Source organism: Dermacentor andersoni, chromosome 6, assembly GCF_023375885.2.
Source record: "Dermacentor andersoni chromosome 6, qqDerAnde1_hic_scaffold, whole genome shotgun sequence".
NCBI lineage: Eukaryota > Metazoa > Arthropoda > Arachnida > Ixodida > Ixodidae > Dermacentor > Dermacentor andersoni.
The window spans coordinates 41,537,235-41,551,422 of record NC_092819.1 but is presented as its reverse complement, the minus strand read 5'-3'; the positions used below and the strand labels follow the sequence as shown (position 1 = coordinate 41,551,422).

The 14,188-nt window shown below is 46.0% G+C and overlaps 1 protein-coding gene across 1 annotated transcript in view; it reads left to right on the top strand.

The window, feature by feature from the left end:
- Nucleotides 1-14,188, top strand: part of LOC126521954 (uncharacterized) — a 48,402-nt gene that overhangs the window by 20,277 nt on the left and 13,937 nt on the right. Inside the window, exons 2-3 of the mRNA XM_050170704.3 lie at nt 11,064-11,235; nt 12,210-12,389. Coding sequence (XP_050026661.2) covers nt 11,073-11,235; nt 12,210-12,389 — 343 coding nt within the window. The 5' untranslated portion in view covers nt 11,064-11,072. The remainder of the gene's footprint in view (nt 1-11,063; nt 11,236-12,209; nt 12,390-14,188) is intronic.

Below are 14,188 nucleotides of genomic sequence, written 5' to 3'. Positions count from 1 at the left end.
TGCACGGAGCGTCCATTACGTGTTGCGGTGATCAAGAGAAAAGCAGGGACAGGCCTCTGGTTCACGCATCCTCTGTCATGTTTCATGCAACACCGTGTGCAGCCGGCTCACGCAGATATTTCCTTTTCCTTTATTTTTGCTTAGCGACGAAGCCGCTCAACGACGCGCCCGCAGTTACATGATGCACCCATTCAATGATGCACGCGTGATAACGATTGCGTCCGCAGTTACAGCTCTGCCTCAATCTGCTCACTGTTTTATTTTGTATCAAACACACACGCGTTTTCCGCGCTCGTACGTACGTCTGTAGTCCTTCATCCTTCGGATAATACTGTTCGCGGAGACGAGATATGTTCGAATACTTTGCGGTTAAAAGTGAAACGTATATTTTAGGAACAACGGTGCCCCTCGCACGCGCTGTATTCCCCACTCCACGCCTCTTGAGTGTTACAAAACTTGTCTGTAGCTTAGTAGTGCTCCGGTATGCACACTAACCATTCCGCGTGTCGAAAGCGAATGAATATATGTGGACCACTCAGCGATGCGTAATTTGTGTATACTAGACTCATATGTCAGAACTTCTGTTCATTTCGCTGTCTCCGTGGAAGTGAAGCTTGTGGGCTCTCATTTCGTGGTCTTGTGAAGCCACAGTGCACAGGAGGCGCATCTTCTTGGCAGTGTACATGACACACAACAGTGCATTGAACTGTTTCTGGAATGAATGTCCTGGTGTGCTTAGGCCTGTCAATCGTCTGCGGAGTAATGGTTCTTTTCTTGTGAACACAAGAAAATAGAGAATTAATAAAAAGATTTACATGGTGACTGCATCGCTCAACTTTAAGTGGACTGCTCACTTTCAGCTCCCACTCTCTTCCGAACAATCGCTATCTTTTTTAAGCTTTCTTGTGACCACATCCGAAAACAAGAGCAGTCAAGACGGAAAACTAATCTTATGGCAAAAGTAAATGGCCAGCGAGGAATTACATAAAACATTCAGCCCTTACGACAGGTTAGCGTCACCATAGTGTCAGCCTTTCCACAGTTCTGTCTAGCTGTTTCTATCATTCTTATGAGCTGGTGTGCAACTTGGTGTGTAACTTGTATTTGGCAAGTAACTTAAACAATGAACGCAGTTGTAACTTTTGTGAAGGGCGAAGGACATAAATTTAATATCTACGGCAATATACACGAGCATGCAGAATTTCTCGAAAGCATTAGAATAAACGGATGCCTCGGAGAACGAAACTTTCCGATGCAGAATAAGGAACTCTAGTATGCTTATCTACGCTGTTGAGTAATGGTGCGGGAAAGAAATGTACGAGCTGATAGCTATCGCGAGGCGAAGAACAGGCCATGCACCATGGCACTTGAAGAAAAATTTTTGCAACTTACTTCTCAACACCATCTCCGTCGGCTATGGCCATATGAGGCACAACACTGTAGTCGTAATTGAACATACTGAGGGGGAACGATTTCTAATTGAACAATGTAGTGGCTGGCCGCACCTACCAGAGACGGCAACCGTCATGCGGCGTGCATCTAGAGTAAGATAACTCCTCGTTATATGCCCCCTTATTGGAATGGCCAACAGCCCCCCGTGCGACATATGCAGCTGTGATGAGACGCTCACACCCTCCATCTTGGCGTGCCCATGATGTAGTGCCCAGGGGAAAATGACCTGTAGAGTGCTGGACCAATTGAACAAGCGTTCACTATCAGAACTAAAAGTTCTTGGGCAGTGCTCCCTAAAAAAAGAACTCTGTGCAGAAGTCGCTTTTCGCGCTACTAAGTGTCCTGCGGATTAGGGGTCTTCATGATAGACTTTAAAAACGCCGCCCGCTAGCGGTATATAGAGTACGCGGTTTGTCTGTGCCCGACACTTTCACCTTCCGTCCATTTCTCTTCCACCTTCCACCCTCTTCCTCATTTTACCTCCTTACCTCTTCCCGTCGTGCAGGGCAGCCATCCGAAACTACCTCTGGTTAACCTCTCTGCCTGTCTATGCACCCTTTCCTTTCCTTCTTTTTTTGCAACATCTCTTTCCTATTGTCTTTTACTCCCTTTATGCTTTTCCCTAGCACAGGGTAGCCAGCCAGTCTGAGAACTGGCTAACATCCTTGTCTTTCCATCTATTCCTGCTTCCTTCCTTCCTCCTTCGTATGCATGCTTTCTCTTTCTCTAGGAGGCGGCGAACAGACATCATCGTTCTTTGTGAGTCGCCTGCATTGCAGACAAAAGAAAAGCGAGGTCCACGCCATAAGAGACAGCGGCCCGAAGATGCCGCGCCACTGTGCATGCTCGGATCGATGCGCTCTTGCCTTGGCAGCGTTAGCCTCCGTGGGAGCGCCTTTTCTGTATTTTTTTTTTTTTTTTTGCGCTGCTGCTCTTTTCCAAGACATTTGCTTCTATGCGCCGACGTCACGATTATGACGCAGGCTCCTCTGGCTCCTGTTTTTCTTGCTTTCTCTTCGCTATCACTATAGCGCCTTTAATGATTTGATGGTCACTGTACTTTCGTGAGTAGTACTATCGTGCGAATCGTTTAGGCTTGGTTAGGGCGCAACTGGTGGCATTCCCACCCGCCCTTGCGTTTCTGCGATGCTGAGAACGCCTTTTCGGCAGCTGACACTGATATCGTTGCCACTGCGAATGTCGCGATCATGTGGGCGAGCAGTTATATGCGGAATCGATCGCTCGATTTCAAGCACAGCATTCTAACCACCACGCCGGACCCGCCGTGGTTGCTCAGTGGCTACGGTGTTGGGCTGCCGAGCACGAGGACGCGGGATCGAATCCCGGCCACGGCGGCCGCATTTCGCTGGGGGCGAAATGCGAAAACACCCTATGTACATAGGTGCACTATGGAGCCGCATTTAGGTGCACGCTATGGAACCCCAGGTGGTCGAAATTTTCTGAGTCGTCCACTACGGCGTGTTTCATAATCAGAAAGTGGTTTTGGCACGTAATACTCCATAATTTAATTTTAACCACCACGCCAGAGCCGGTTCTTCACAAACAATAAATGATACATGTAGCGCTAAATTGTACTGTCACTTCCTTTTCGCAATCAAAATGGCTGTCCACCGTAAAAGGACAAAAAAAGTAAAAACAAATAAACGAAGCATATATATGACAGGAGGACAGCACAAACGGCAGCGGGCTTTCAGCCTTGTGTCTGCCGCAAGGAAAACAGACCACCAGCAGCAGTGAATATCGCGCATCGTTGCAAGGACTGGGGCGTTTACTTGAAACACATGTACCAGTCCTAGTTCGCTACCAAGTGAAACAAACACGCTTTCAGCAAACCCATTGTTCCTGCAGTCATCCATTAGAGGCGACGCCTCGACAATGCAGCGAGTTATAACAGGGCGATCCCAAATGAAGTTTTATTACTGCGATAAGCACGAACGGACAAAGACAAGTGAAGAATACAGGACGATCGCTTACTAACAGCGGAAGCGTTTTTATTCGTTGTTTATATATACCAAGACTTCGACGCGTGAGCATGACAAGTGACAGCCCATCAGCACGCGTACAAGGCGAGATTACGAGATCGAAATTTACCAGTGGTAGCACCATGTCAGACCTCAAGGAATCTACTTCACAACGGTAGATTTCTGGAGCCGCGAGGTAGTAAACCGCTTTGATCCCTGACACGTGGCAATCGTAAGTAAATTTCGGTCTCATAACCTCGCCCTGTCCGTGTGCTGAAGGGTTGTCACATGCCATGCGCACACATCGAAGTATTGATGTATGTGCCAATTTCAAAGGAAAACGTTTCAGGGGCCCTATAACGTAAAACTATTTCAATATGCTTTTACTCCAATTTCCTGACGTCAAATTTACATAACCGCCGACGTAAGGATCGGGCGGTGGCCCACAGGGTTGTCTGAACAGACCAATCACCCGCTGTCCTCGTTTATAGGAGGTCACTTTTGTTTGCTTTAAAAACAAATAACATTGCCCACAGTGAGCGGCTTAACTCATCTAATTGGCTGACAAGTGGCGAGGAGCACGCTCAAGTGGAGAGGGATTCGATGGGGCCGAGCCACTGCACTGAAGATTGATAACTGGACGAAGAGGGTGGTGCCGGCGTCTGCGATTGGTCCGCTTTCCCTTACTTATCTTGTGGTGGCTGGTCGAAACTTGCGACGGCATGCAACGGAAGGTTAAGAATGCCGCTAAAACGAATCCTCACCAAAGTAGAGTTCGCAGAGCGAGGTCGTAAACGTGCCGAAAGTGCTTGAAAACGTTACACGGCCACGCAAAAACGTTTATTGTACTCAAATAAACCCATGCTCCCCGACAGGTGCGAGTTGCCAGCGCCTGAGTGATCAGCGGCAGCCATCTTTTATTCCTTTCGGAAAGGGGAAGCCTGTTGCGGCTATTCAGAAAAAAATTCAGTTTGTTCGCCATATCAATGCATCTTTAGCGCGTACACGTCACTTTGACGCGTGAATTTTCGTGGTTTTGCGACGTCGCGTGACAGGCAGGTGAAGTGGATACAGCCTGAAAACTTTTGACCAATAGCAGAGGGTTAATAGCTAAAAGGCGTCGAATCAGAAATAAGTATTTTTTTTTTGTTCGGCACAATGGTGCATAATCAGTGTGTACGCTTCATATCAGATGGGGAGCTATCGCGTCTTTCGTGACGTCGCGTGACAGACAGGCGAAGTGGGGGTGTTTCAAAAAAGTTTTTGATCAATCGTCGGAGGGCTGATTGCAGAATTGGAATAGAAAAGTTTGGAATAGCTTTACGTTATAGCGCCTCAGTTGTTAGTAAGCGCTCGTCCTATGTTTTTCATTCGTTTCAGTCCGTTCGCACTTTTCGCAATAATGAACGCTTACCACCTCGCCGTTTTCCCAAAATGAATGGTACTCCTGTATCATTCATATTAAGCCTGTTTGCACTGCGTTTGGCCGCCGGTTTTGGCAATGAGACTTTGGACGTCCGAGTTTTCAACAGGGCTTGATCAAGGCACGTGAAACAGGATTAAAAGAAGAAACATCTCAGCCCTTCTATCTCTAGTACACCCCTTCGCGAGCAGGGTGAAAAAAAAATTCAGAAATATTTTTCTCTTCGTCCAATAAACGTGGCAGAATCGTGTAATATTCGAGGTGGTAGAAATGCCAAAATTTGTTTGGCGCTTGAAACTGAAGAGAACAAGTCTACGGGGACGCATTTGTCCAGAGAACGCTTTTCCCGATAAGTTTAGTAAAAACTATATTCACTTTCAAAAAGGAAGGGATATTTTGGTGCACGATATTTTTTACGATCACCGATGGAAAATCTCATGTCGACCAACGTAGCAAGAAGCGCGGTGGGAACGCTACAATAGCGCAGTATCATAGGAAACTGGGGCACGGGATAAAAAAAAAATCAGATGCTTTGAATCCGTTCTTTTCAAAGAAACAATCCCCCTATTCTTCAGCCTCTCCGGCGTTGGATCACTCCCGCGGGAAGTGTTATTGATCGCTGCGCTGTAAACAAAAAATAGTGCTCGCACGAACTGCGCAATTTAATGCACGCCGGGGTGGGTGTTCTCATTTCCCCTTCCTTCCTCCTTAATCGATTGATTTGGCGCGTCGTCAGCGACCGCAGAGTCGGATACTGTACGCTCCTCACCAGCGGCACTCATTTAATTTCCTGCGCTCCGCGATATGCAAATCGGCTTCTGTAACACAAGCCATCCGATGCCTCTGAGGGGCAGCTTGGTTATTTGACAATAATTAGCCTGATTCGCGCTGGCAAAAAGCGTTATTTGCGATGGAAAGGGAACGGCTTTGAGCTGGTATAGAACTGGGAGAATTTTGAAGGGGGGAATGTCGATTGTTCTTTTTAAATTTGGGTCAGCTGCAAGCAGACATATTCAGGAAACCAAGGCATTCCCCCTAATGAATACTTCTATACATAGATAAACAACTACAACTAAGACAATGTAAACAAAATAACAAAAAGAGACCTAATCAAGCTGAAGCCAATCTCCGCGCGTGCCTCCGCTATACGGACTTACTGCCGACAGCGGACCTGTTTCGTAAACACCACTGTGGATTTTTCCTACCGAGTTCAATATCTTCTACCTGGAGGTATAAAGCAGGCTTACGACGTGGTGTTTACGCACTCACTAGAGCGCGTTTATACGTACGTACACGATCGTGTCGTTAGAGTTTTCTGCGTGTGCCTCTCATTGTCTCTCGTCACTCCGCGTGCAACAAGCACACACGGAGCGAGCAGGTACTGGCAACTATTGCTTCTAGGCTAGTGAAAGCGCCTTAATGTTTTTGGGCAATGAATCCCTTATAGTGAGTTCACTTCCGTATTGAAAGCTATCTGCAGGCAAATACGGAGAATGGCTTTCCGAGTACCTGACTTGATCAGTCCCGACAAACAGTGCAGGAGATATCTATTGGACGTTGTCATAGTAGTGCGCCGCCCGATTTGTAAATAGGGCGTCCTACGTAACTTGAGCCAAGCTTTACATATATGCAAATGTCACCTAGCTGGACAGAGCCGAGGTAATGTCGTTTGCAGTCGCTTGCAGATACTCAGATTATTTTCTGCATTCCGCCTAACTACACAATTAGTCCTATTTAATCAACCAAATCACATGTTACTGAGTTTTGTGTGCCGAAGCAAAAACCCCAGGTGGTAAAAATTATTCGGTGCCCACCACTACGGAGTCCCTCACAACCCCCTGTGCAGTTTCAGGATGTTCAACTTCAGTTCTGCATGACCAGGAATGCTAAAAAAAAAAGATATGTTGATAAAGAGACTGATGGGCTAGTTGGTACTGCATAACTTGAGGGAAAGCACAAAAAAAAAAAGAAACATGAAAACAAGAGAAGGCAACGAAAACACAGCGCTGTGTCTTCGTTGCCTTCTCTCATCCTCGTATATGTTTGTTTTTGTTTTTGCGCTTTCCCTCAATTTACGCAGCACCAACTAGCCCACGAAGACACAGCGCTGTGTCTTCGTCGCCTTCTCTTGTCCTCGTGTTCTTATTTTTTTACGCTTTCCCTCAAGTCATACAGTGATAACAATCGTAACATTCATATTTCGTAGCCGCTATCTCAGTAAGCATTGTCCTTTCGAGTGAGCAACGTATCTCCTGAAAGCTCGTCATTCCACGTAGCACGAGCGCTCGTTGTGTTGGTGCATACGGGAATACGAATCACGGGGGTTATGTGTCATCCACGATGAAACGCACAGCGCGGTTTTCGCAGTCGTTCCGTGCCAGCCCGCCGCAATGCTCACGCGATGCAGAGCTATAAGGTCAAGGTTAGAGCGCATATTGCGCTCTGCTCGGCGTGAATGGTCGTGACATAAATGAGGATGCCTCCCCCTCCCCCTCCCCTCGCTCGGTTAATTTCCTTCCGCCATGGCTTGTTACGTAGGTGACATTTACTGAGGGACAGCGGCTATAGTGCAGGCACTTTTATGCAGCAAACTCGCGGAGCCAGCCGTGTATACGACCGACACACGTTGGGAAAAGTTAATTACCGACGACTCGCTTCCCGCATTGTGAGAAACGCGTATGCTTTTGTTTCTCTCTCTCTCTCTCTCTCTCCATTACACCGTAGAACTTTGGCGCTCAAAATTGAGATAGATAGCCCCTAGTTCTATAATGCGCTTGCGCTTGGTAACACAAATGCCAGCCTACGCAAACTAGCTATTTGCGCACACGCAGAAATGGTGTTGCTGCGTGGGAAGTTCGAAAGAAAAGTTTGTTGGAAAACAAAAGCTTTTTTTTTTCGCGTAATAAAAAAAAAAAAAAAAAAAATGTGTCCCTGTTTCACTTGATAATAGTGCCCGTGATTCTCCGGGCACTTAGAGTGTGTGTTCCGCCGGTGCACCCATGGGAATTCCGTAGCAAGATTGTCTGGGCGCTATATTTACGCGTTTTGACTGGGGGCTCATAGTGACATATATGGAGCGTGATTGCCCGTCAAACATGTCTAAACACTGCGCGCAATCTGCGAAGTGTACAATGTTTCCATGTTACAGCGGAAAGTCAAGCATATATATATATATATACATATAGTTTCAGTAAAACAGGTCTGAATCATCCCTCACGGTCAGAGGTAGGCTGACCTTTCTTTTTGTTTTTGTTTTTTTCTTTCTTTTCCGACTGAGAGCACTTTGATTTTTGTCGCAGCTTCATAGTTTGCAAGAAGAAGTCAGCTTTAAATATAGTATACAACGGAATCTTTCTTTCGTTTTCTTTCTTTCTTTCTTCTCTTCTCACGGCAACCTCTCAAGGCAACGTGCTCCACTGGAGACAAGAATACCGCCCGCATGAGCAGCTCATGCGGGCGGTCGAGGCAACGTTTGATTCTTAGACTGCAACGTATAATCTGGACCATTGTTTTGCAACAAGTGATGCTTTCTTATTCGTTTACTTTCCGCCGCTTCTCACTGCTGTTCGTTTGCTGCAGTTTATCGAATGAAATGAAAAGAAAACGCACTGTAGCAAATGTTCTGATAAAGCATTCGAAATGAAAACTATTAAGCCTCGAGCGCCTCAAGTGGCAGTGCAAACGGCTTTCTTTAACAAAGTTTGACGAAGGATTGTTTGCGTTCTCGCGCGGAAAAAAGCTTTCAGACGACTTAAAAAAAATAAAGAAGGTTTCGCAACTGTGCGGTTAGCGCCCTCAAAGCAATCGTTGCTTAGGGTAGCAAAACCTAATAAATCCTAAGTAAATGCGAGGGTTCATCGATCGGTCGCCCGTTCCATACTGGACAAACAGAACTGAAAGGTCAAAGACACAAAGGGCAACGCGGGACCTTTATTTTCTCGAACCTCTTCGTCCGCGTGGTCGAAGGAGAATATAGACAAGTAAAAAAAAAAAATTGTACGTTCCGCTAAGGAATTGTCGTGAAAGAGCTTTTCCCAACATCAATCTGCCCAACATGCCAAGATCAGCGTCGCTGAAAATGGGCCCCATCGAAATTTTGAGCAGCGCCTGCCCACGAGGACGCTGCGAACTGAATCGCAGTTTGCCTCTTCCAGATAAGTGCAACGGAGGAAAATACGCGCACCAAAACAAAACTCGCATGCCTAAGTATGCGAACCATTGCCCCGCTGCCTAAGAAAATATCTCGCATGGTGGACGACGCAAGAACGCTTGAAGGCTTCACGGTTGCGTTTAACGGGGCGTTAAACGCAGCCCTAATCCCAATCTACACAACGAGGACGCGCGGCGCCCAGAGAACGAGTGGTTTGTAAAGGGCTTAGAAAAAGTAAAACTGTGCTTTAGGAAAAGAAGTTTGAAGGGAGGAACGACGTTCTTCAATGGCGCAGAGCTGCTGCATGTCTGCCGCCTACGGTCGTAGTGCACGATTCCCCGGGGTCCTAACAATGACGTAGACACAACTGCTTCTGGCTTTTATTTTTATTGTAAGCAGTTCGCGCGTACTAAGTGCGGCGGCTCGAGATTTATCGCTGTAAATCCAGTTTTCACGCACTTAAGGGGAACGACGGGTTCTTCTCAGCCTTGCCATTCGTGGCTTGGTTATCACCGCGAGCAAAGGGCGAAGAACCGAGTTGGTGGCAGATTTATTCGAACGATCATCGCGGATTCCTTGGAAGAACGAAGGGCCGCCACCGCACGTTTTTATTGCCGTGCAAAGAGTTCAATAGTCTGCCGAAACGAGTTTTTCTTTCATGTTTCTTGTAGTTGGCCACTACGCTCACGCCAAAGACATATTCTATTTGAAGGTTCCAATTTACTTCTCTTGTTTTCTGCTCTTCTCGATAGCTGATGCTACCGGAAGTGAATGAACGAACTAGAGTTTAATTTCATTCAACGACATTTAAAGTGATGGCCCACTCAGCTTCGTGCATGGTATGCGTCACGGAATATAGTCGAGGGATGTCGGTGCTGTAGAGGAGATCTTTTAACTTATGTGAGCGGGTGCGCAAATTTCAGCTAGTGTAGATTTTACCGACTAAACGCTGATAAGTACTAACCTATTTGCGCAAGAACGCCGTCGTGTTGAAACGTGCAGCTATGGAACTTTGTTTACTTGGCAGGCCTCCAGCCATAAGAAAACCGGCCTTCACGACACTCTATAGGCATTAGCGCCTCTCCAAGGGTCCCGACTTTTAGATGATTATTCTTCATATTCACCTCGTGCATGGCTCTCCGATAATCATGAATGACAGGCACTCAACATTGTGTACGTGCGTGTGTAAGCATGTTTAAACTATTCGTTAATCTGTCACCATCTATGTTTTTTAATGTTGGCCTAACTTACAATGGATGAACAGCGGGTGAACAAGGGAAGCTTCAAGATGGCACCTACAATTTGTCACTTCAGGCCTCCATCTTCTTGTGAACCACTTGACTCGTTTTAGCAAAATATAACGAGTGCAGCACATGAACTGTAACATTTCTGTGGACTAACTTATGCCATGTACATTCCTGAGCAATATAAGAAGGAACACCGTGTTTGTTTTTAAGTAACGATCGCTCGTGGTGGATAGATTTTAATCTGACGCGAGTATGAATAACAAGTACCTTCATTATTCAAGGTTTGTTATTGTACACTTTCAAGCGGGGAATCTGCTTAAAGCCACTACGGGCTAATAAAGAAGTGTTTTCTTTAGTGTTGCTCGACGAGGTTCGTAGCGCACAGTTTCTGATATTCTGTAATATTGGTGGTATTGTACCATTGACGTGCATTGCGAATTTCATATCGTTATTTGCTGGAACGATTCTGTTTTCAAAACACGCTTCAGCCTGATTTTGAGGCTTCCCATAGCAATGCGGCAGCCAACTTTGGCGCCTTTATCATGGCTTCAGGTAAAATGCTCACATAAAGTGTCAAGCTACGATAGTTAAACGCGTGCATAACAGTCCTACATTAGAAGCGCACGTATAAACATAGCTTTTTTGAATTTGTGTGTATTGCACGAAACACAAAAGAAATTTTGTATATTATTATGGCCGTGAGCCACCGACTTCGGATCCTTACTTAGGCAATTGAGCGATCTTTCCATAATAATATTCGTTATTTATTTGTTCCCGCATGGTCTGGGTGCCATCCTTGATGGATACAGCAGGGTGGCATGATGGGTGTCACTCAGCTGCTTCTGGTGGGCGCTTGCTGCCTCCTGGTGAAGGAGGCCCTGGGACTGCCCACCACAATGGGTGGCACAGCGGGAAGCCACTCTCAGCACCACGACGCTCACGGACAGCAACAGCACCAACAGCAGGAACCATCGGACGCCGGCAAGTTCCTGATTGCCATTTTGATTGTGCTCTTGTCGATATAAAAAAATTTGCAGAAATAACGCACTCACGTTGGTCTCTGAGCAAACAGGAAACAATTTCTGAAGCTTGCGTTCCCGCTTTGAACTCCAAGCATCGAATAAAAAGATCTGACATGCGTTTCTTATGAGTTCACTGCAGTACTCCTATGTAATGCGGTGAGACATACATGATGTGTTGTGGTTGATAGAAGTAGGAAATTTCACAAATACTATGGGTAAACAACGTATCCTTGTTCAGCATACTTAGGAAGCGCCTTTTGGACATTAAAGTGCCTACGAGAACACCAAAACTAGAACCTGGACTGGTTCGGGGGTTGGGTGCTGGCCGGGGTCGCCGAGTGCAGGAAGTATATTAGATCTTGGATGCGAGCACCCTCCGGTAAGCTCTGGCCTCGGCGACCCCAACGCACGGACCAACCTGGTTGCCACTTTGATCCCCTTGCTGCCCCATGACTACCCTGAAGATCGCATGCCACCTGTTTTATTATAATCTCTAGTGCTCACCTGAGGCCTCTGTTTGCCGGTATTTTTATTTTCGCATGCTAATATTCTCACCGCAATGCATATCTACATTGAAACGAAGCTAACTAAAGCACATCCGTTGTTGTGAAAAATGTATACGACTCTTGCCTCGAATACGTGAACTAGTGACAGAGTTTTCTTTCGTTACTAGTTAAATTAATTCGTTGATTCGCGCAGTCTGTGCCTAATGCATGATAACATTCTTGGGTTGCCTTTTTTTAAATAGGTGACTTATGACTGCCCTCTCATTAGCTAATTCCAGATCTGGCGATCGGTTTCTGATGAAGTTGCTGACAGAGTATCCCTACGCACAAAGTAATATAATTTATGCTAAAAGAAAACATGTATTTCCAGCATTGTATTCAATGAGTAAAATGTTTTCTCCCCATGGTTTCTTGCATGGCGAAGCAGACAAGCGTTCCCAGGAGGACATTATGTTTGGAAACCAGCAGAACAAGCCTGCAGGAATGGTTGATGACCTGATCGTGTTTCCCGAAAGAAAGTCCTCCTCGGCGCATGCCAGCAAGGAAGGTTCAGGAGCTAAGCCGGACAAGAATGCCACTCACCACCAGCAAGCTCAAGAAAAAGCCGGTGTGTTTCTAGAAATAATTTTAAACTACGCACGCACACACATACACAAAAGGGGGAAAGATAAAGGAACGAGCCATTCTGCCATTTCTGATGGCATTTTGTTTTCTAAACGTAAATTCGAATTCAGTATTATTCAAGCTTGGGTTTACTGACGCAAACATCAAGTCGTATTAACCATGCGGGCCACATAATCGCTTAGTTGCTGTGCGCAGTGCCCTTCTACTGCCGGTGTTATTTTTCTCCCCCGGTACTTAGCCCTTGTGCTACCCAATAGTTTGCCCTGCCGATAGTTTGCCATCGTGTTAATTTTGATACCATGCATGGATGCCTTCTGGAGAAAAAGATAAGAACGTTTGCCACGAACCTCAATTAAAAGTGTGCTCTCATACATTTTGGGAATTTGATGAATTCATTTGCGCCTAAATTCTTTAATATTTCTTATTGTGTGGTAACCTCCAATTCGAGACGTCAGAACTTCATCCACTGTAGTCGACGCGTCAGCACATGCTCGCGTTCGCGTCGCGAGTTTCAACTATGTCCTCACGTTAGACTCCTGGGAGAGAGAGTTTGTTTAAAGAAGGCACCTAGGAGATCGGCTTGAGCTAGTATTAGGCTTAAAACGTAAGCAGTGACTAACAGATTTCTAGTGCTGACTTTATGCGCTCAGCATTTCACTTGGCTTGCAAATGATAGTAAGTTATCTTTGACGTCTGCAGGATGGGATGAATATCTCTTTCTTTTGTAAACTTAAATTTCGCTAGGGACGAGACACCGACGTAGAAGAAGACAGGACGAACGCTGACTAACAAATGGGATACTGACATCACGCAAGCTGCCTCTTCGAACTATGCGCATGCCCAAGCCAGATCATAAGCGCGTGACAATGGAACACTCCCTCGCCAAGCCCCTATCTACAGCAAAAAATCAAGCTCTTTCTTGAAAAGATGCACTGACGGTTCGCTGACGCACCCATCTGGGCCATGTCTTGCTATCAAGGATGCTTCCAAGATTTCACGTGCCCTTTGCTCGCCCTAACACCTTCGTTTTTTCAAACATCGGCTTGCACTTCTTCGCAAATGACCTACAATGAACTGGCAAGTGCTTTCCGCTGCCACCTTTTGATGAGTTAGAGTGCTCCATTAAACGATTGTTAATACATCTTCCGGTTTGCCCCACGTAGAACATTCCACAGGTCAACAGAAACTCGTATATCGTCTCTGTTGTAAATGGTACATACGTTGTACAGATACGTACCAAGCAGCAGATGATTACCTCCGGTGGTGTCACAGACGGGAACCGTGAACACGACGAAAAACTCGTATTCTTTCCCCATTTCTTTCTTTCCCGCCTCTGAACGGACGACAGCTGGCTAGCGAAGAGAAAATTAGGGCGCTGGGCAACTAGATAGTTTTCGCTACAGACGTCGTTATTATTTCATCTAATGTGCCCTACAGCGTTCACGAAGACGCACCAGACGTAAAGAATGAAGTCACATCGTAAAATATGGCCTAACGACAACATTGGAAAGCCATTGCGAATTCCTTACCCATTGTATTATTGCCGCATGCCAAGCAGTGTTGACAGGCACAATTGTGCGTCTTCACCATATTGACCTTTATATACTAAGAACAAGCGATTTCTTATACAAAATATGGCGGTCATGTTCGCCACTTTGCCATGCGTGAAACAAGACGACCTCGGTTGCTGTGTCTATTCTTTCAACCTAAATATGCCTTCCTGGGCCATTCTAATGCCTGTCTTTCCTTCATGGACCACTCTGATGTCTGTAAACAGATTTT